The sequence below is a fragment of the Corvus hawaiiensis genome, chromosome 4, assembly GCF_020740725.1.
Source record: "Corvus hawaiiensis isolate bCorHaw1 chromosome 4, bCorHaw1.pri.cur, whole genome shotgun sequence".
Lineage (NCBI taxonomy): Eukaryota > Metazoa > Chordata > Aves > Passeriformes > Corvidae > Corvus > Corvus hawaiiensis.
Genome location: NC_063216.1, coordinates 1,639,330 through 1,661,780, shown reverse-complemented (window position 1 = coordinate 1,661,780; position 22,451 = coordinate 1,639,330). Strand labels below are relative to the sequence as shown.

General features: G+C 41.6%; 1 protein-coding gene across 27 annotated transcripts in view; it reads right to left on the bottom strand.

Annotated features, from left to right (window-relative positions):
• CACNA1C (calcium voltage-gated channel subunit alpha1 C) overlaps positions 1-22,451 on the bottom strand; it is a 465,784-nt gene that overhangs the window by 194,521 nt on the left and 248,812 nt on the right. For all 27 annotated transcript variants that reach the window (XM_048301198.1, XM_048301175.1, XM_048301189.1 and 24 more), the window contains exon 4: positions 3,776-3,915. In XM_048301198.1, coding sequence (XP_048157155.1) covers positions 3,776-3,915 — 140 coding nt within the window. The remainder of the gene's footprint in view (positions 1-3,775; positions 3,916-22,451) is intronic.

Here is a 22,451-nt window from a genome sequence, read left to right as displayed (position 1 = left end):
TCTGAATTTTGCTTGTGACACGACTACACCTTAACTAAATTCATCTGACAGACATGAACTGTAAGAGCAGAAAACCAAATTTTTATCACACACATGTATGGACATGCTCCACGGTTTGTTTGGGGTTTTTTACAGCTACCTGTGATGTATGAAGCTAGCTTCGTTCTGTTTTTCTTTCTTATATTTTTCTATTTCCCTTTAGATATTTGAAATATCAAAAGGGTTTTCACTTTGCTAGGTGACCCCAACAGCAGCATGATAAGGCTGTAACCTGCTCTTCATCTCTTTCTCTGTGGGGAGTACACAGTGATTTTTATAGCATAAAAAGAACTTGTCAAGGGCCTCCAAAATACAAAAGAAAAACAGAGGGCTTGGTATTTCTAAGGCCAAAAATCAGCAGAAAAACATAGCTGAAAAAATCCTCTTAGGTATAAAAAAAAAGTAAAATACAAAGGGTTTTTTCACAGTGTTTTACATTTCACCTGTGACTTGTGAGTGTGAAAATGTTTGGATCTGCCCCCTAGAAACTCCCCACAGGTCTTCAGAAAGACATAAACTGTCACCACATTTTTCAGCCTGCTCTGACTTCAGATCTTGTCCAAATATCTTCACTGCTTACCTTCCCAAGTAAGACTATAATACTGCCTTTCAAATTACACCACCCTTTTTTCTGGCAGAAGTTACAGGTCCTTGGAGAATGACTGTGCTTGGCAGACAAGCCACAGCACTACCAGGAAAGACAGATACTCTTCTATCACAGTATTGTCAAGCTGGTCTTCTCTCAAGAGAAATTTCCTAACATTAAGGGATGTCACTGTGATTCCTGAAAGTTTTGGTGTTTTCCTAAAGACGAACAGCAAAAATGAAGGAAGTGGGAGACAATTTGGCTAACCGTTAGTGTTTGTGGGCTGTGCCTCATTGAGCAGTTTAGGGGTCTGATCTCTACTCTTAACTAATAATGTTGGTAGAGCCTCTGATTGCTACCCTCACACAAACGTTCTTTGAAGCAGCATTTAAAGTGCTGCTATGGCAAGGTCAGAGACTATTCAAAGAGAAGCCAGAATCAAGTTCTAAAAGATATAGCTGATGAATAAGCTGGTCTCCCACACTTCAAGAATGACAAGCTGCTGCAAACCTACAGGTCTAAAGCGCATCCTTTTGCCAGAAAACCTAGCAGTTGTGTTCAGTGCTTCCCTCTGCTGCTGTTGCATATTCCTGTGGCCTTGTTAGAATCACTGACTCTAAAATCCCTTTGGATACCAGGGGACCTATCTTCAGAAGGCAGGGGAGATTATACAGGCACACTGTTATGAACATTTTTTACAGGAATTGTGACTCCCTTCTAAAATTTATACCCGGTCCTACATGTGTCCATTTTTCTCTTACTCTACCGATTAGTTCATTTTAAGGTAAAGAAAGACAGATGCCCTATTAGCTCTTGAAATTTATATGTGGTGAGCTGGGTGTAGGTGGATTTGAAAGATCTAAAACTTTTCTTTGTTTTGCTCCTTTAACTTCCAACAGCACTTGAAGAAATGCTTCCCACCCGGCTTATGTTCTGTAGCAAAGGCATTCACCATTGAAAATGAAGATGATTGGTAAGGCAGAGCAAACACAAATGGCAACTACAACAGTTGTACCATCCTTTGCCCCACACACCAAACAGATCCCTCTGCCCGGTGCTACAGCTGTGTTCAAATTACTCAGCTTTCCCCAACAGCTCCATTGACAGGCAGAGAAAGGCACCACAGGGAAATGTTATCAGCACTTGCTTTCTTCCTCCTTCCTCTCTCTCTTCAAAATCTATGTTAAATCTTTTCCGTGGGGCTTCCTGCCTGGCAAAATATTCAAATACACTGAAGTTTAAACATAATGTCACTGAGGGATTTCAGACAGCCCCTAGGAAAAGAGGACAGGGCAGGAGAGGAACAGATGGTATCACCACGTAGATTTTGCAGAGGGGTTGTGGAGAGGAAAAGCAGAGCACCAGCCTTGGCTGTGGTACTGTACGAGTGAGTTTAAACAGATAAACATCAAAGGAACCCATCTGGCCTTGAAGTGGATCTGTCACTTGAGATTGTTACTATTCAACAGAGACCTTGGGGTCTTGGCCATGTTTATTATACTCATGCAATCCTTCCCCAGTTACATTTTTTGTTCCCCATCTAGTGACTAAGAGCTGCTGGAGGCAAAAGCAGATAGAAGAGCGGAGAGCTGCAGCTTCTGTCATTGGCAAGGGAATTAATTTCAGCCTGAATATCGTCTTGCTGATTAACTGCCCTAATAGGAAAATTGAAAAGGACTGTACTTAAACGAGATATAATGCTGCTCTCTCACAGTCCAATGGAAAAAGAGGGAGGTAATGTGTCCTCTCTTTAAAATGCCTCTTTCTCATAAAAATGAAAAGGGAATAATCACATTGACGGGAGTTTTGTTCTTCAATGTTTCTTCAACTTAGGCAGCAATTTCCAAACAGGTGAGATATCTGAGGGCATTCAAAGGCAGAACCAACGATGGAATTGGACATCAATACCAGGGGAGGGGGTGGGGATTTTCCAATTTTCAGGTACTGATATGCTATGGGATCCTCTGTGGGTAGGAACAAAGGAGAAGCAGAGTGGACATTGCAGTAAGGAGAAGCTTTATGTCCACATGGAGGCAGAGAGGTCTTGAGACTAAGAATAGGCTTCAGCCTGTTCTCCTTCCCCTTCACTGGGAATTCTCCTTCCACCCACTTTTATCCATGGTGACGGGAAGTGGGAGGTATTGGGAAGCACACAGCAGTTTGCTGATTAAATATTTTGGGGCCACCACAAAAATGGTCAGGAAAGCGGATTGGTTTGGGGCAGAAATTATGAGGGGGTTTTGATGACTAGGAGGGTCCCTTTTGACATTTTCCCTATGAGCTGATGCAGGGTTTCCTTGGTAAAAGAGGTGAAAAGACTACAAGTTTTTGTGGGTGAAGAAATTCTCTAACAATGGAGCAGTGGGAGGATGGGACAAATTATCCAGGCAAAGAAATACTTGTTCTCTTTGTCTTCAGTGGTAGTTTGTCCTTCACCTCTTCCCTTCAACAACCACAATTCCAATCACTTGCTTATCTCTTACCCTCAGGTAGAAAAAGCAGAAGCTGTATTATTTTGCTTTTATTCAAATAAATTAAATGCCAAACTTGAAAAACATGGAGAGGAATAAGAGAATTAGAAAGGTTGCAGCTCAAAGATGCAATTTGACCTACAATAGTAAAACTAGTCTTTAAAAAGGTTAAAAGATTAAAAGGGTAAAAATTAAAAGCGTTGAAATCACCAGCTGAGCAGTGCAATAGAACTGAAGGAACTTACTTTTGTTTTCAAGTAGGAAGACCTGGGATTTAAATCTTTTTTCCATCTTTCAGAATGAGAAACATCAGTAAAAATTCACAAGATGGCAGAATTTATCTGTCATCAAACTCTTAATCTTAATTAGGGGATTACCTAGATACTGTTTTTTAATATTCATACAGATTTAAAACCAAATGCATTTTCTTGCAGTTAAGCATATTCAGGCAATTGACTTTATCCAACAGCTTTGGATTGCTTTCTCTTCTTATCCCTGTTCCCAAAGAGCAGTTTAATTTCCCTGCAAGCCCTTAAAACGGTGTTTGTCGGAGGAACACGGGACAGCAATGTCTAACATCACCCATATGTAATAAAGTATTCACCCACCCTCGTGCTCCCAAAGGTTGCCAGTATCCCCATGTGGACAGGGCCTTGAAAAACAAACTGTTGGTACTCACCCTACTACCACAATTATAAAATCTAGTAAATTCCAGCCATTGCGGAGGTAAGCGTTGGGGTGAAAGAGAAGTCCGTATGCTATTACTTTTAAAAATGCTTCCACTGTAAAAATTATGAGAAAGAGATATTCCACTCGTTCCTGGGGAAGATAAGAGAACAAGAGAGACAAAGGTTAGTGAGTGACAAATCATGGAGCAGGATGTTTTCTTTTGTCCTAGTCCAGCCCTGCAGCCTCCAGCTCACTGACTGCCACCTGGGTACACCTCCCACTCTCAGCTTGCTGCCCAGAGGGCTCTGCTCCTCACTCTTGCATGGCCTCCAGTCACTCTGGCACTACAAATGGCAATAAATTTCAGTTACATTCTGAAATTCGCTGCCCTTGCCTTGGCAGGGAGTGACCCCTGCACAGGTCTGTGCCAAGCAGGAGGGGAGAGGGTCGACAGGAACTTCCCAGCCCTCAGCTCTCTGCAGCACACGTGGGCAAATATTGTCAGCCATCAGGATGAACTGCATCTGCCTCTGGAGAGGAAACGTTGCTGCATGCAGTGCTGTGGAGAGAGATGGGGAAAAAATAAGAGGAGCCCACCTGAGACTGATGCATGTGTCAAACTGAGCCTTCTTTGGGATTCCCTTTTCTGTTGCTGGGGAATAAGTAGGCTGAATATTGGTGATAAGTGATTCACAGATCAGGCTGACTAACGCTAGAGGCTTTTAGTCATCTTGTCAGAACTGTACATATCCCTGTGAAATGCAGGCTGCAATTAAGCATCTCCAAACAAAGGCACTTCCAGTTACTGTACAGCCCGATTTAGGACAAACAAGCAGGCTTTTGGAGTCAGTGCACAGGCTCACCATCTCTCGTCCTTGGGGTTTTTAGCCCCAAGTGTGGAATAAGGATAGCAGTACTGCAGAAATGGTAGGGATCTCCACCTAAGTAGGAGGGAAACTGCAGCATTAGGTAATCACTACACAAGTGCTGCGTGGCAAGCTGAGTGGGAGATAAGTACGTGAAAACTAGATGACAGCAAAAGGAGACCAAGTCCCTACAAGGTTAAACTACAAAGTTATTAAAAGTTCTCACTGAAGGAATCAAATCCGAGATAAATGCAAATTAAAACGTCCTAGGCATTCCTGTCATATCTTAAAGGATACCCAGCACAACAGTCAGATAGGTCACTCGTTTTCTTTTCAGCTCCAAATTGCAACTGCCCTGTTCCTCTGTCCAGCTGAATGCATGTATGGCATTTTCATATTATACAGCACTGTAAAATGAGCAGGATTACAAAAATATTAATTCCATCATTTGACAGCTGCCCATTTGAATATCTTCCATTCAGCTCCAGGTAATTAAGAACTCCCTAGAAGCCTGCAGATCAAAACCAGCCATTGCCAGTTCATCTGCATGTTTACATTAACGTGATATTTTAAATGGCTGAGAAACTCCATCTGACAGTAGCAGGCACATGTTTGTGCTTTAAAATACTGCTGGCTTCCCTCAGACAATGCTTTCCCGATGCCTGCAGTATCCCCCAGTGCTCAGTACAAGGAACACCTAAAAAAAGAAAAAGTGTCATTCTGCAGTTATCTGATCCAGTAGTAAAGCTTTTGAACACACCCACAGCAGAGAATTTGTCTGTCATTGTCCCAGATGGAGACACAGCAGCACACTAAGGATTTCCCTTCCCTTGAACTCAGAAAAGGAAACAACAGCATACAATACTATGTTCCCAGCTCTACAAACAGTAAGTGCTTGCAACCAGGAGTCCAACCGTGGTCCTGGGCACAGGAAGGAGCTCCATGATGGCCTGCACGCTCCTAGAAGGGACCGACATAGCGGCCCTTGTCCTTCCACTACAGCTGAGAACTGAACGAGTACCAATACACAAGTCACAGGCAAACAGACCCAAGTGATCCGTCTCCATGCACACATTTGTAAAGTAGGACCAGCTATTGTGAAATCTCTCAAACAAAACCCAAAAGATATGGAAAATGAGCCCTCGAAGGAAGTCCATGCGGTCTTCCCAACTGCCCTGATACCTTTGTGCTGCCACATGGCTCTGCCAACACGGCCCAAGGCACAACCCCACACAGACAGCTCATGAAAGCTCTGCCTCATGGAGCAATGCTCCACGTCTGAAAGGACAAGTTAAGCCTGTGTAGAGATTGGAGAAAGGTAAAAATGGGCTCTGAGGGGGAAGAACCTGCCCTGAACTGAGGATGGGAGTAGGGAGTGCTGTGCCTGAGATGGACATGGCCTCATTAGTGCCAAATGAACACCTTTGAGGATGGAAACAAAGATTTCTCTCATGGCAGCCCAACCCAATAATTAGTCTTTCTCAATCCCTGTTTCAGCCAGGGGCTTTCCACAGTTGAGGGCAGACTCCCTTTCCCTCCCACAAAAAAGGGCCAAACTGCTCCTTATTCTGCCTTTGAGGCTGCCCTGCACGCTCAGTTCATCTCCCTCTATAAACACACACGGGCTCATGCCAAAGCGTTCCAGGCCCTAAAACCAGCCTTCCCCCAAAGCCTCTCTCAGTAGCTGCAGCTCAGTCTCTACAAGGGGATGTGGAGGAGCCCACCCTCTTGTTCAACAGCTCCAGGTCCCATTAGCAGCAGGTGGGCAGAACAGGTGAAGTGGAAGGCCTAAGGCTGATCCCATGCCCAGCAATTCAACAGCAAACACTGTCATTGGCATCCAGGGACAAACGCTGCTGCCAGCTCTGCCTGGCTCCGTGCTGCACAGCCACAGCGCTGGGCAGGCCTGCCTGGCCAGCACAGCCTTTCCACTCCATGAATTTCCCTGAAATACCTCTACTAATGCAAGCAAAAAAGTCCATGGAAGCAAAGACTTGGGAAAATTCTGGAACCCCTTTTTTTTTCTTTAATTACTATTTTAAAAATATTTACTGCTGCACAGAGCAGACAATATATCAACAACTAACGTGTTCCATTTGGCTGGGTTTAGGAGCCTCATACCTTTTCTGTCTTCAAAGATGCCTATGGGACTACAGACACTTTTTGTTATCGTAATAAATGCTGCTTGTTGAACCATGTCATTGAGGTAATAACGTGCCAAAGTTTTGCACACGCGTGTATGTACACCTACACATTGATACATACATATATACATACACAACTACAAGCTGTTTGAATAAGTTCCTTACAGTCAGCTCAGGTAGAAAGATCCATAAAAAATAAAATTCTATAAAAGCTTCTGAAATTAACATAAGACACAGAATTTTGAGCAGAGGATAGATTTTATGATCCTCTGCACTTAATTTAATGATTTCAGGGTCTTAAACTGAAGGAAATATACTGCTGAGATGAAACAGTGCAGCTGCTCCAAGACCATTTCAGAAAACTACTCCTGCACAGACTCAAGAAGAATTTGAAAAGCCTACTAAATAATTTGTGTCCCCTTTTCTTCTTACACTATAAAACTAAAGAGCCTCTATGAACACAGCATAACTCAGTAATGACATGGCATAACTGAGTTCCCCGGAATGTGGATTGCAGTCTGAATTCTGATGCCACCTTGCCCAGTGAGCCCAGAGATGTGACTCAGCCACTCCCTGCCTCAGGTTAGAAGTGACAGGACCGTCTCTCACCCTCAGAAGCCACAGAACAATGAATCTGCCTCTGCTAAATGGGCGTCTGCACTTCTGACTGCTCATTTGAAGCTTTGCTCTCACAGATCAGGTAGACCAGGGCCCAGTGTTTCAATCTCCCAAGGGACACAGCACTGCAAAGCATCCATCATCCCAACTCTTCTGAGAACATAATTTGATACAATTTCAGAAGAAACCAAGCTAGACAGATACTGGTATTTCTCTTTGAGAGAGTTCCCTGCTGACAGGAAGGGAGGCAGCTGAGCACTACTTTTATGGGACTGAAAGGAGATAGCAACAGCATTGCCCCTTGAAACAGTAATCCAAACCACAGCATCAAAAGAGAGGGAACTTTGGAGCTGTGAGAAAAAAGCAATAGTATTTTTATATTTGTCTCTTAAAAGTGGGAACTACGATCATGTGGCTGAGGGACATGAAGCATACTGCAGGCTGTAGAATTACAAAGCAGGAGCTTCCTGCTTGGACAACAGGGACATAAATGTTTTGAAAACCAAAGAAAAAACACCAACAAAATATGAGTGGAAGAAGAGGAAGGATAAAAGTTTTAGAAAGCGGGACAGTCCCTGGAGCACACATGTTCTGGGGCTGGCTTTACGTCTGCTTGATTTTGTGTTGGGCTTTTTTTTTTGTGGGTATAGGACATGAGCATCAGCTGCCCTAGCTGATAGATTAGCCAGCACTAACACTGCCAAGAAACAAGCTGTACATCATCTTATTCTTAACAAGGAAACAAACATTAACTTACTGTTAAGGCTCTAAGATATATTACCAAAAGAGGATTACTGTATTATGTATGAAACCTCTCTAATCCCATGTGTCGTCCAAAGAAGTCATAGGTTTGGGTTTGTTTATAATTTTTAAACTGTGGCTAATGTCATCTTGGGTTCATAAAAGGAGCGTGAAAACAGGAAATCCGAGGAAATTACTGTAGGGCCTTTCTCCTGTCAGAAAGTGAGTAGACCAGTGCTATTTCTGAGAAATGGTCATCAGAATGATTCACTATATCTTGATCCCAGCTCTCTAAACTCCATCCAGCCAGCAGCACTGCTTGGTTAAAACGTTTTCTTTGCAAGAAAGATGAAATCATGATCGGGTACTTGCATTTCACATGCACGAGTCTAAAGAGTTTACAATCTAAAATTCAATCTCTAAATGTTTCCTCAGACTTCGCTGTCTCTCTCTACTTGCACTCTGATCAGCTTGCTACAAACCCTGTTTCAAAAACTACAGTTTATACGTTTGAGGTAACGAGTCACAAGCGCTGTGCAGTTAGAACCTTTATAGGGCTGCCTGTTTGACCCCAGTTACACCTGAGTCTGCATTATTGTTCCCTCAAGCTTCCTTAAACATAAGAGAATACATTTCTTCAGTAATGCAAATACCCAGATATCCAAGGAAAACAGCAGTATTTTAAGGGCCTCTGTCATATAGGATGTTTTGGCAAAGCTTACGTAAATAGGCGCTGAAAGATACGAATCCGAGTGGAAGCACTCAGACTTTTCCCTAGTAGGGAAAACAATCTTTTCTGGCACTCAGTAAGGAGACTGAACTGCAGTGCTGGGAAAGACGGCCCGGAGACTCCATGAAAAGAGGTTCCATGATTCTTGGATTAGGGGTTATGATCACTTCTGAGTATGGATATCCTCGCTGTACGCATATGGCTAACCTGGAGACTACTGCTAACGTGAATAACTTTGACCTTTGGTGAGGAAGAGCCACATGTGTGCACTTAGAGGATCAATTCAATAAAGAATTTAAGAGAGGTTTGTTGACAATGAGTTACTTCTGAGTGTACTTAGTTACTCAGGAGACATTTTCAGCTAGGCACACATGAAAATATACAAGCACGTGAGGGAATAAAACTTAAAGGAAAGAACATATTTGAATTTTTTTTTACATTTCTCCCTAAAATTACTGTCACTGCAAAAAAAAGAGGTCATATCCATTTGATGGAGAGAAAGAGATGATAAGGTGTCATACTGCTGAGCATAACTCAATTTGCTGTTACTTCTGGTCCTAAAACACAACATCCCTTCTTCTACATATTCCCCAAAAAGAACAGTCTGAAAATTTAAGCAAAAGAACACTATCTAATTTTACCTGACAAAACAAGCCCAAAGAAGAAAGTGGGTGACTACCACTGAACTAAAGATTAACACAGCATTTTGGTAAACAGAAGTCAGAAGTGCTTCTGAGAAGTTTAAGTTCCAAATATGATCAAATATGATTCAAACGCTGCCTGCTCTCCACTCCAGCCAAAGACGGTGTCAGGCTTTCAAATGAGCAGAGTTCAATTCATACCAAGCATTGCAGAAACACCAACTTTTAATCCTGGTAAATGGGGGATTCTCTTTACAGGGGTCCAGCACAAGAAGGATAAATGAGAGACGGAATTCTCAGTAATGTGAAAGAAGGAATTATAAAACAGGAATATAGTGCAAGCCAGCCTTCAGTACTTTGTAATTCACAAGGTGCCCATGATGTATTCAAAGAACTTCCCCTGAAATGAATAGAGGAGAGAACACAAATAGTTTTAAATGATCATGGGCATCATACACGTGCCCTGTACGCCGGGGTCCCTTGGCAAATCAATGAATACTTCACGCATAACTCTTTTGCAGAATTTAGTCTATAAGGTCTTTATTTTTCTCAGAGCACTTTGGCAAGGATCAAGCTGAATTTATTTACAGGTTTAGTGGAACTATGCTGTGTGTCAGAGTCCAGCTGTGACGCAGAGCCAAGGTAGAGGGGGTCAATCCCCTGTGCTCGTTACCTTGTACAAACACACCTTCCCTTCCAGTCAGCCACGTGTTCCTACTCACCCAAACCAGAACGCAGATGATGAATGCCCCAGCTGTTCTGATTTGTCATCGTTTCACCTACACTTTTCACTAACAGAGGGTGGAAAACCAAGCCCCAGGTATACAGAATAATGTAATTATTGGGAGTCCTGTGTTTCAGAAAGGGGTGACATGCCAATAACCTTTGGATAATGATACAAAAGGACTATTATTTTAAAATATTTATACTAGAGAAGATTTTGAACAGCTTGATTAATTTTGAAGATGGTCCTGCTTGGAGATAGAATTTAAACTAGACAACCTACAAAAATCCCTATTCAGCTTATATTTTTTCTGAGGCTCTATATGCATGTTTTATAACTCTTAATTCTAGTCCTCAGAATAATCTAACAAACTTCATATTTCCTTTCCATTGTACATTAATGCTTCCCACTGGGATGCCTCATTCTTCACAATAGAGTTGGTCAAGCACCTTTCTGGATATACATAAAGGATTATGCATCCATTCAAACTTAAAATCTGAACTCTGGTGCCAATTAGACAATGTCTAACACTTATAAGATTTTTCTTTACTGTCTTTGTCTAGCAACAGCAGAAATCTCTTGGGTGTTGTTGCTCAAGATTAATTTTTTTTTTTTTTGACTGAAATAGAACAATAGGATCCTGCCTATACATGTGTCAAATCCAGAGAATATGTTCCTTATGGGTTCAGATTTTCTTTGGCATGACCAAGAACTGAAGCCATACAAACAGGCCATGAACAAATATTCCAAACCGAACAGCTCTGAAGAGGCAAAGAAGGTTGTATCCTAATTTTTTTTTGTTTTGGTCCACTGCTCTGATTAAACTGAAATGAACTGTCACTTTATATTCTGATCAGACCAATAAGAGATTACCCTTCTAGGAAGAATCAAAATCAGGGAAAGAAGCATAAGGTTTATGACTGAGAGAGCCTCATTTAGGATCTCTGGATAGAAATTAAAAGGTGGCAAGGTGTTGTGTTTTTACCATGCCTAGGAATTAAATTCACCCCTAGAAGAAGATTTTACTAGTTCCCTTTATGTATTTTTGGGGCAGTGAGGCACTTCAGTGTCTTCTTCCAAGGTTAACACAGCCATTAGAAACACCCCCATCAATTGTCCATGTACCAACCACTGATCAAGAACAGGGCACCAGAAGCATCCATTTAAATCAGAGCAGCCCCAGCACAACAGCTGTATCTAATAGATCATCAGGAGGCATATGTGTCTCATCCACCTCCCAAAATGACTCTAATAAGTGAGAAGTTGGCTGCTCACCACGCTCAGGTGTCTGCACTCAATCACGTATGCAATGAAATACACAAGTCCAGCAGCCACAAAGCACTTCAGTGCTCCATTTTATTAATTTTTAAAATCATTATTAATCTTAAAAAAACATGCTAGTGTTAAATATGGAGTATTTTGTTGCCAGACAGAACTCTGTGTGTGTGTGTGTGTGTATCTCTGCTTTAGGAGGGATTCTAGAGAACTATCTAATTAAATAATGATTCATTAGGACAGTTTCTAAAAGGTCTTCTCCACAATGCATCATCTAAGCAGGACACACAGGCACACTTGCTTTTGGAAACAACCCATGTGACCTCAGCAACGACAGCTCTAATGATTTTAGTGTTTTGCACCATCTGTGAGCTGAGTCCTAAAGTCGCAGGTCTGGAGTTCTTATCATGACATCACTTTATCTGATCATCCTTTCACAATCAGTGCTTTCAGTACATTATTTTTCAATGAGTCTCTCAAATTCTTAGTGGTAGGCACAAAGCTTAACAAAGGTGAACCCCAACCATCCGACTGCTAAAAAGAAGTGACCCTGCCCCCGTGAGATTGATTAATTTCCAATCAATTACATGGTTTTAGGAGCTGACCATTTAACTGCTTGCAATCAACATCATGGCAGCTGTGGTTTGTCTGCCTTATAAGCTTCGATTTGCCACATGAACAGGCACACTGAGAAACATTCATGGCTGTATTCAGTCATTTTTCCAAAAAGATGACCAGAAATTGAGCCCCAAAATGAAGGACTGAATTCCCAACAGTTCCTCTGAAAATATACCCAGAGTGAGACTTTCTGTGTGCCAAGGATTTTTTACAATCCCCTCATGGGTAAGAGGTGTGGAAGAGTCGTGTTCCATGCCCTTAACTTAATGAAGAACCATTTCTCACAGAAAGTTGGGGTTTGTTTTGGTTCTTTTGTTGTGGTTTTTTGTTTGGGGTTTTTTTGGGGTTTTGTTGTTGTCGTTGTTTGGTGGGGGCTTTTTTTTGTTTGTGGTTTTTTTTTTACTTTTTAAAAATTCTCTGTTCGTACAAAGTTCTGAATAATTCTAGTGGCATGCCAGGTTAGACAAAAATAGAGTCTTAATCAGGGAGAATTTTGCTACTAATTTTATTTGTCTGTAGGCTGAATTGCCCACTTCTCTTTGTCTTTACAACTTCTCAGGTAACACTAAATAATTATAAACTTCCCCTAAACCCAGGTTGCAGGTGGCACACCCATGTGCTGAGCTGACAGAAGGGATGGTGGTGCCTCTCCCCCACAAGCCCTCGACACAAAGCACATTTCCAGAAGAGAGCAGCAGCCAAAGGAAGGAGGATTTCAGCAGCTCACATGGGGTGAGACCTCAGCAAACATGAGCTCCTCAATAAACCATGGACACATCCAGCACTATTTAGACCCTCTGTGGATCACTCTCAACCACTGAGCTAAGAGCTAGAGCTGCAAGAGAGCCCCTGCAGAGATCTGGCCCTGGACCTCTATTTTTACAGGCACAGGCTTTTTTTCTGACTGACCACCCAGAACAGCTCATCAAATCCCACTTTCGAAACATCTCTGTCAAATGCATTTTAACCCAATCACTCTTGCACATTTTAGAATGCTTTAATTTATGTTTTTAATCTACTACAATTCTTTTATAATTGTTTGTGCAGTGACTCCTGACAGGGAGTGCTTTATAAAAAAATTGAATTTATGACTATTTATAACCTCTCCCTCTTGAAATTTCTCAGCAAATAAATTGGTCCCACAGTTCAATCTTCCAGGGTTGGGGTTTCTCTGTACACATTCATACAGACACACAATGCACATGCATGAAAGAAAGAGAGAGACAGAGAAATGGAGTGTGTACGTGTGTATGACCTTTTCTTTCCATGAGTAATTTATGGGCATATTTAACATTCTGTTCACAGTGCTCCTGGCAGACAGGAAAAACACAACTGAAGGGGATGAAAATGAAAAGTTCTTGCAGCTTCTCCATCTCAGGCTCCATCCTTCTTTTTGTGGGACAAAGGTTTTCAGATTTTGTTTACTACCCCTGAGTAAGTTTCTCCTCGGTGGCTTGCTGTTTGAGCAGACAGGACACATGAAATGAGGCAGCTATAAGGACCTTTGACAACCAGCACATAAAACTCATTTTATTTCCTTAATGGAAGGCTAATTGGTAATTAAAAACATGACTGTGACCTGTGCAGTACCCAGAGAATAGAAATTGATTTCATTTTAAACAGATAAAGCTCCCAGGGCTGCAGCTCTGCAGAGTAGCAAGACTTTCTGGGCAAGGCAAGTGAAAGAAGTGCTTTAGCTTTTAGCAAGTTTTGCTAATTTAGGTAAACCAGGAAAACCCCAAAGAGCTTTGCTAGTTCTGCAGTCCCTTGGTTGACTCCCAAGAGCCACTCTGCTGACCCTCACTGTAGTTGCTACCGATGTTGAGACAGACCCTGGGACAAGAAGCTGGGAAATGGAATTCGGATTCTTGCCCGGCCTCCTCTCGTCAAACCAGGGCATGAATTCTCATTTCTTGTAAGACAAGTGTGTGCTTCATGCTCCTATGTGTGTGTACTGTAAAGGGACAAACCAGTAATCTTACTGGGTGCCACCAGCTTCCAGGCAGCCAGACTGGGGTACCCTGAGCCTGCAGGACTCTCCATCGGCCCTCAGCAGTGCTGGGGTGGGTGCAGAGTAATGTGGGGTCACGTCATAACAAAATATTTGGATTTGCTTCAAACAAGCCAAGCACACGGATCTGGGAATGTTAAAACATTTTGGTTCAATAAAAATGTTTAAACATAAGGCTCTGCTATTTCTGCACTGGAACTCTCTGAGAGTTTCCCTTTACAGGCAGTAGAGAGGGGGAATATTGCATATAGAATGCTTCCAGCTTTTCCTTCTAATATTCAACAAAACCAAGCTTTGAAATACTGGAATTTTGTGGACAATGCCTGGAGTTCCACCAGCCTGACTTGCAAACCAGCAGGAAAGAAAATTGGAAAAAAAAGACAAACAGCTATGAAATGGGTTAATACATGCTAATGCATTTAATTCATTAAAAACAAGGAAGAAGGATTTCTAATTAAGTTCAGACACTAATAAAGAACAAAGATTGAGCCCATGTCATTTTTTGCAATTGAAAAGTCTGTAAATAACTATAGTGAGCACTAATTATCATGCCAGAAGAGAGGCATCCCATGTATCTGTATTTTCTTTTAGTGTGATAAACCCTTAAGACAATATTTATTCTTATCTAGAAAAACTTAAAATAAAAACTAAGAAAAATATTAGAGTCTGGACAGTGAGAGGTCAAGAATCTTATTAATATCCTATAATGTCCTTTAATTAAACTCAGCTTGATTATCTTCTGGCTAGTTTACAAAAAGGTGTATTCTTCCTCTGTTCCCTGGCTTCAGGGGTAGCTCTGTCTCCTGCAAGCGTTGCAGGCTGTGGGATCTCTGTCTAAAAGGAAAATTAGATTTCAGCTGGCCTATCTGCAAAAAATAAAAAAAAGAGATCTAAATCCCACCCACAACCAGAATTCCCTTTTATCATTTAAGGCAAATTCTTAGACACCCATCACTCAGGGGGGGCAATCCCAGCAAAAACATCTCTAAGAACTCAGCCAGATTTCCTCTACGTCAGACTACTGCTCAGGGCTGGCAAACATCCTGCCAAATGGACTCGAATTTCAATGATTTTGTGTTCACTTGATGAAAATAAGATGTTACACTCTGTGTTTTCACTCCCTCTGTTCCCAAGGCTCCCTTTCTCTTCAATCACCCTCAGGCTCGGAGCAAACAGGATTCATATTGATCTATCTGAACGTTATTTTTAATGCTATTAATGTTATAGGCTGCTGTAATGGATGTTCTCCACGTTTTTCATCCTGGCTACTTGTTGTGACTGGTCTGTAACACACCAAACCCATCACCTGCCTTGCTGCTGGCCAAGACCCAGCTCTCAGCACAGAAATGAAAGGCAGCTGATGGCTGTGCCTGAGCTGGGATGAGGTTTCCTGGTGCTCAGTACAAACTCCTCACAGGCTGCACACTGTGGGACATTTGCTGGCTCTTTACCCCTCCATCCCCCTGCACTGCTTTCTGTACCTTGCAGGTAGTGCATGGGAAAGGAGCTGGGTGAACTCCCTCCCAGGTGCCATTCTAAGAAAATTATTCTCCTGTTGTGTTATCTCCCAGGCAAACATGCAGTGATTATTTCAACTGAAGACTGCCATGTTAAATTCAGGAACGTCAAATCAAAATACACATTTAATGTAGCCAGATGCCTTAAATGGATAGAATTGCAGGCAAAGCTTTTAAAAAATTGTATAGTAAGTTTAGACTCAAAAAAAAAAAAAAGGTAAAAATATAAATTTGACAAGCACAATGAAATTTCTCATGAAACAAAGGTCTGATTTTGAAAAAAGATTTTAAATTAAGTCTTTCTATGGACATAATTTGCACCAACTTCCAGAAGGTCTACACAAGCAAGAACTGAGGAAAAATGGAGGATAGTAAGCTTTGGCCTAGTAACACCAAAAATACTCTACAGTAATACAAAATCAAATTGCACAGACTTGGGGGATTTTAGCATTTTCTTTTAGTTGTCTACAAACTATGCTAAGGCAGTGCTCTGTTACTGTTTGAGTTCAATGGGGGAGCTAATTAAAAACTATAATTAAATGGAATAAGCTGCTATTATTTACGAAACAGTGAAAAGGGTGTTAAAAGAAAAAACACAGACATGGAAAAAATAATTTTGATTCTGCTCCTTCATTCTGTTTTGACTATCTCTGGTACTGTTAGTAACACACAGATGGAAGGGGAACCAGTTTTGCAGGTAATAAGCATTGCTCAGTCCACAGTTAATCCAGATCTTTTGACAGACTGCAAGAACAAACACAGCAACCTAAAATTTGTTCATAGAATATTTTATGAATGAAAAAAAGAACCAATGATTAAATTTTCACAAACAGTTTTGTATTTTGCTGAAGTCTTCTCATTTTAGTCAACTGGACCAAACTGAAATTTTCCAAAATACTTTTTTCTCTCCTAACAGTTCCCTCTCTATAGGATTCATGAAGATGTAGAAAAAAAATCATAGGATAGCATGCAACAAGGACTTGTCTCAAGCCCCTGAGCATGACTCCACAAGCTATTTCCTGCAACTTATATTCCAAACAACTCTGTCACTTGCAAGTCCTCTGTTTCGCTCTCCTATGCTGTCTCACCCTGCTTTATTTCAAACCCAATTTGTTTTCACAAGGATATAAAAAACCCATAAGCAATGAGGACTATGAAACCGCTGGCCTATGGCAAATGCCATAAAATAAAATAAAACAATTAAGAGAAATTCTTTAATTTTAATTAGCTTCCTTTCTGCAATCATTCCCTTCATGAAAAGTTCAATTACCAAGAACCAGTGCTGTTAGGTTCACTGCACTATATTATAGTTAGCTGGGCTGTTACACAGAAATGGGAACTGACAGTGAAATCTCTTGTACAGCTTGCCAGATATGAAACTAATAGGGCTGACTTAACCCACAAGTCTTCTGGAACTGCCTGAAAGGATGAGATTGCCAACTGAAGGATAAGTTTGTCTCATCATGTAAGTGCTTTAGGTCTTCAGAGAAGGCTGCAGGGGTTATACAGTCAATCACATGCTGAATATGAGTCAATGTCATGCCGTTGCAAAACAAAAAAAGCAAACACCATGCTAGGATGTGTAAACAAAGACACAAGAAAAATTCCTTCTTCTCCACACAGCGGGGGTGAAAGCTTTGCTGAAATTCTGTGAATGAAAGGGATGCATGGATGGACTGGGGATGATCCAAGAGAGATCAACAGGGATCTCCTGAAGTGTATAAAAATTACCTGGGAGGAAAAGCTGTGGTGAGGCTGTTCAGCACGGTGAAGGTAAATCAAGACAAGGCTCTAGACTGCTGCAGAGAGATAGTGAATAATTCCTTTGCCTGCTTTCACTTTGGGTATGGCAGGAAGTAATGGCTTTACACTGGCATAAAGAAGGTTCAGGATGGACATTAAGGAAACTTTTCTTTGGGATGCCAGCATTGGTGAGAAGGCTGTGACAGAGCACACTGGCTGGGAAGCTACAGATTTTAAATCCCTAGAAGTTAAATTCTCCTGTGGGGTAGGATAACTAAATGGCCCACCAGGGTATCTTCCAGCCCTAACTTTTGTATTACTGAGGCTCTAATAGATGTCATCCATGGCCTCAAGATCCAGCCAGATTTGTCTCATCAGGGAGGCAGCTGTCTGTCGGGTTTAGGCAGAAAGACTCCAGGGGATAGTCCTTCTCTATTCACGAGTGAAAAGCCTTTCAAAATGTTTCTGACACCCATGCAGCTAAGGTAGATCTAGGCAAGAAATCTATCAGTCATCTGGGATTTCAAGGAATGCCTCCATGTGTCATCATTTGAAAAAAGGGCTCGATATCCCTCTTGGGAGAAACAGAATTCAGACTTCTCCCCAGGGCTGATTAGTTCAGAAATGTCATTCTCAGCTGCAATTGCGCTGGGATGGAGTGAGATTTTCTGTTCTTACGGTGCACTTTCAGGGTTTTCCAAGATTGTGCTGCAGAGTCCTTGCTAAGAGGGGGGGTTTTGCCCTCCCTGAGCAGGCTCTCAAGCACCATCATTCTGACTGATTCTCATCTAGAGTGGTGATATTTGTAACAGGAGTTTCTCTTCCTCAGTGGATCTGGTTCTGAAGGGCATTCAGGAACACGACCTTGTGAATGTTTAGTCTTCTTTTGATCTCTTTTGCCTTGGGTCCACAGAGCCCCTGCAGCAGAAATCTACGAGCTTTGCTGAGCATATTTGTAATTAATCCTAGACTTAAGAGAAACGTGGGGATTAGTGGATTGCTGAACTCCTTATGTCTCTGGAGCAATGCTGGAGTTTCCTTGTTACAAGCAGCAGAGAAAGAGTCGGAATTTGCTGAGAATTTGGCTTAGGCCACTGAACATACTGATTTCCACAGATCAGAGAAGTCTTCAAAGCAGCAGTACTACCAGCTTGAATAAATACAGTCTCCTTCATCCAAAGGTTGCAGTAAGACTCCCCAGACAGTAATGAATGAATTAAAATATAAATCATACCCCATGGGCAAAAGAGAAACTGTCTCTATTTCACAACTGGGAAAATGGAGAAATACATAGGATGAAGGTATTTGAAGGTTTGAGGTCTTCCAATTTTTAAGTACCCATTTTAGGACAATGACAGCCTGATTTTATTTCTCATTTTTTCAGAGACACCAAGTGGTTTGTTGACTAATTGGAGTGATGATGCCTCTAGGGATAGGAGCTTGGCACAGTGACTTGACTGATTTAACCAGCTAACAAGCTAATAGCAATTTACAGAAGACAAACCTCTGACAAGCATGAAAAGACCTTGTCTAAATGTTTAGAAATCTTTGATTAATTCCTGGGGGATGAAAACTGAGATGTTGCTGTCTCTGCCCCTCTTTATTGCTTAGACTCCACCTCCTGCCTCATGCTTCTGCCATCTTGTTAATCTTTTGTGTCTTTTCTTGCTTTGTTTTGCACTCCACTTTTCTTTTTGTCTACAGGGATTTCTAGAGGTTCAGCTGAAAGTGCAGGTGTCATGACCTCCATCTCCAAAAGAAAAGCTGTTCAAAACTGAGAGACAAGTTTGGAAATTGGACCTACCTGATTACCACCTCACGACAAAATCAGGAGAGGGATGGGGGAATCCTGGGGGGATGCTCTGCTATTCCACACCACAGACATGGTGTGCATATCAGGCAAAGGTTGTGAGGTGCCAAAGAAACTTCTTTATCCAGAAGGACGGGTTTTGCCTCACTTTTGCAAGCTAACACATAGTGCCCTAGGAATACACCCATTATTTGGTGACATTTGCACTGTAACACCAAAATGACCCCAGCACATCACAAATGCAACTGTGGTACCAATGGGGACCAGAAGCACCAAAATTGTCTCTCAGCAGGAAAACTGTCTGAACAAGAAGTTATCAACAAGTCGAGCAGCCTTTTGTTGCGCCATGCTTACAGGGAGGATGTGATACATCACAGCAAGAATTCATCATTGCATTGCAGCTGGTATGAACTTTCCTTTGCTAAAAGTTCACTGCTGTTTGACCCACAGTTGATTGCTGACAGTAGCTGCACTCACCAGAGAGGGACTTGCAATACTTATCTGCACAACACAATTCTCCTGTTCTCTATAAAACCTGACTTGGACCAGTCACCAGGGTCCCAATGAAGTTGTTACACCCAGTGCATCAGCCTGCTGCTCCTCCTACCTGTCACTGTGCTTTTTATCTCTGCAGAACCAAAACTTCCCTCACAAAATTGTGATTCAGTTTGAGTGAAACAGTATCTGACAGGATGAACTCTCCAGGACTGTGACAGAACAACGCAGAAGGCCTCAGCTCTTTGAAACACAGAAGAAGAAACGACTATCTAAAAAGATGGTGCATGTAATGAGTGCACAACAAGGCGTACATCTCTAGGTGTCTCTTGTAAAACAGGCACAGCCCAGCTCCCTGCTGCAGCACTCCTCCTTGAAGGCAATCAAAAGAACTCATGCTGTGGGTAGATTGATGAAAATGGAGATTCGAGATCAAATTCTGAGCAGGTCAGAAGTAAAAAGAGAGAATATTGGCTTTTTATTGACAGCAAGCATTCTTCCTCACGTAAACTCACCACTCTCCTTAGAAATCCCTGCTGGTACACTTTGGGTAAGGCTGGTGCTGCTCTAGAGCATTGCAGTGTGAGCAAGGAAGACCTTCCCAAGAAGGGAAATCAGGGCTCTAATAATCAGAGGTAAGACTGGTGGAGCTCCAGAAGGAGGGATGTGGTGTTGTTCCAGCCCCAGCTGTGCCCACAATACCCTTCCCTTCAGCAGGACTCCTACTCTGCACTCTCCCAAGAGGAGCTTTACAGCCCTTTAAAATAATTTTTATGGGTCTGCATTTTACCAGGCAGTAATTTCTGAGAGAAATACTGCAGCTTTAGCAGTTATTCTTTGCTGTTTAAGAATACGTTGGTGTTTAGGTAAAAAAGAATTCAAGAATAACAGGTACTATGAATTTCTGATTTTTCCTCTTTGAAATTCAGGCTATTTAGGAGGAGGAAAAAAAAATTGCAGTCATATATACAAGCCTGTGAGCATTAATATATTTTAATGGAAACATTTTTCTCTGATATCTAGCCTCTGAGTTTTTCCACCTCTGAGCGAAACCTGCAAAAGCACTGCATCATCTGTATTGCTCTGTAACCCAAAATCCCAAGTCTCCTTAGGAAACTTTCCTTTCAGAACAATTTAATATGATGTGATATTAACATCCCAACAGTTTCCCCCTCATGAATTAGAAGTGTCACTCTCTCTGTTTTGACTAATTTCTGCCAGATAAATAAGGTCTACCTTGATTAGAGAAATTCCCATGTTCTGAATTTTTTGACTGGTGAGGCTTTCTTTACTTTGTACCCTGAGCTCTTCAGTGGCTTTGCCTCATTTAAAATCTGTATCTCTGCTCAGCATGCCTGCATTCCTGTGGAGAGTTGCTTAATCCCTCTGTATACTCCCAATCTGCCTGCAAGGAACACACAGAGCAGTCCCAGATCTTTAAATTGAGGCAACACAAAAATCTCCTTTCTTTTATTAATGGACAAGAATTCCTGTACTATTTAAAAAGAGAAAACAAAAATCAACCAAGCCCCCTCTTTTTTGGTATTATCCTTTTTTCCTGCTTTACTCAATTGTAGCTGATTAACTGCCATGACATATGAGTCACACAGGATCTAGGACACAGGATGTGTTCAGAGTTGCTTAATCATGTTCTAATATTTAACATGTACACTTGTTTACTAGGTAAGAGAGTGGTGCATGATATTTACATTGTGCTATGTTAACTTGGGATGTTAAAACTAGAGTGGACAGAGAATGATAAACAAAAATGGTACAGGCAAATAAAGAGGGAGAAAGAAATTATAAACCAAAGCAGGATGAGAAACAGACTTCCAGGGCATGGGAAGAAAGAATTCACATTCCATTTTTTTTTTTTTTTTAATTTTTTTTTTTTTTTTTGGGCCACTTGTAGGTCTTCTCTCAATTATACCAATTTAAGCTCAAGGTACCTTCCTTTTCATAGTGAATGTCCCTAAAAGCAGCAAACCCTTCCATACCTCAAATTTTCCTCAAAAATACCTAACTCCCAAATGCCCCTAAAACTCTTTCAGAACATGAGGAAAGCCATCTGTGCACCAAATAATGACTTTTGCTGCCTATTTTGAAGTGTTGACATCTGCCTCAAATCACTTAAGGAAAGAAAAATCCTATATCCAAAAAATAATTTTTTTCTCCTCTCCCTCTCCTATTACAGCATTTAGCTCTCAGTCAGCACATCAGACAGCTTTCAAAAGAGCACACAGAAAGAAGCCAAGCTGCCTCAAGGTGAAGCAGAGGATCACAGCACCGGCTTCAGTGGTGGGCCATGAACAGTGGTGAAAGCAATTTAGCCCGAGGATTCCCCTCTAAAGCGTGAGCACCCTTTTTTTATGGGTAAAAACAATAACTGAAAAAGACTACTTGGCTGTGAAGCTTACCCAGGAATAACAGAGCTACATAGACAAGATGGATGAAGAGAACAGAAATAAGATGTGCTCCATATAAGCAAAGATATTTAAACTCAGAATACTTAAGAAAGGTGAGGAATATGCAAAAAAAAAAAAAAAAAAAAAAAAAAAAAAAAAAAAAAAAAAAAGCTCTTTAGCCAGCTTCTCCTGGAGGCACTTGACAGCTGAATGTGGTTTTGAAGGGCCTGAAGGCAGTTTACCACAGGGACTGAGTCAAGGCAGCTTTGCAGGAGAGAGGACAATGGCACCACAAACAGGACAGATGCCTATTTTAGGGAGATGGTTTGCTGTCTCCAGGGTCCCTCA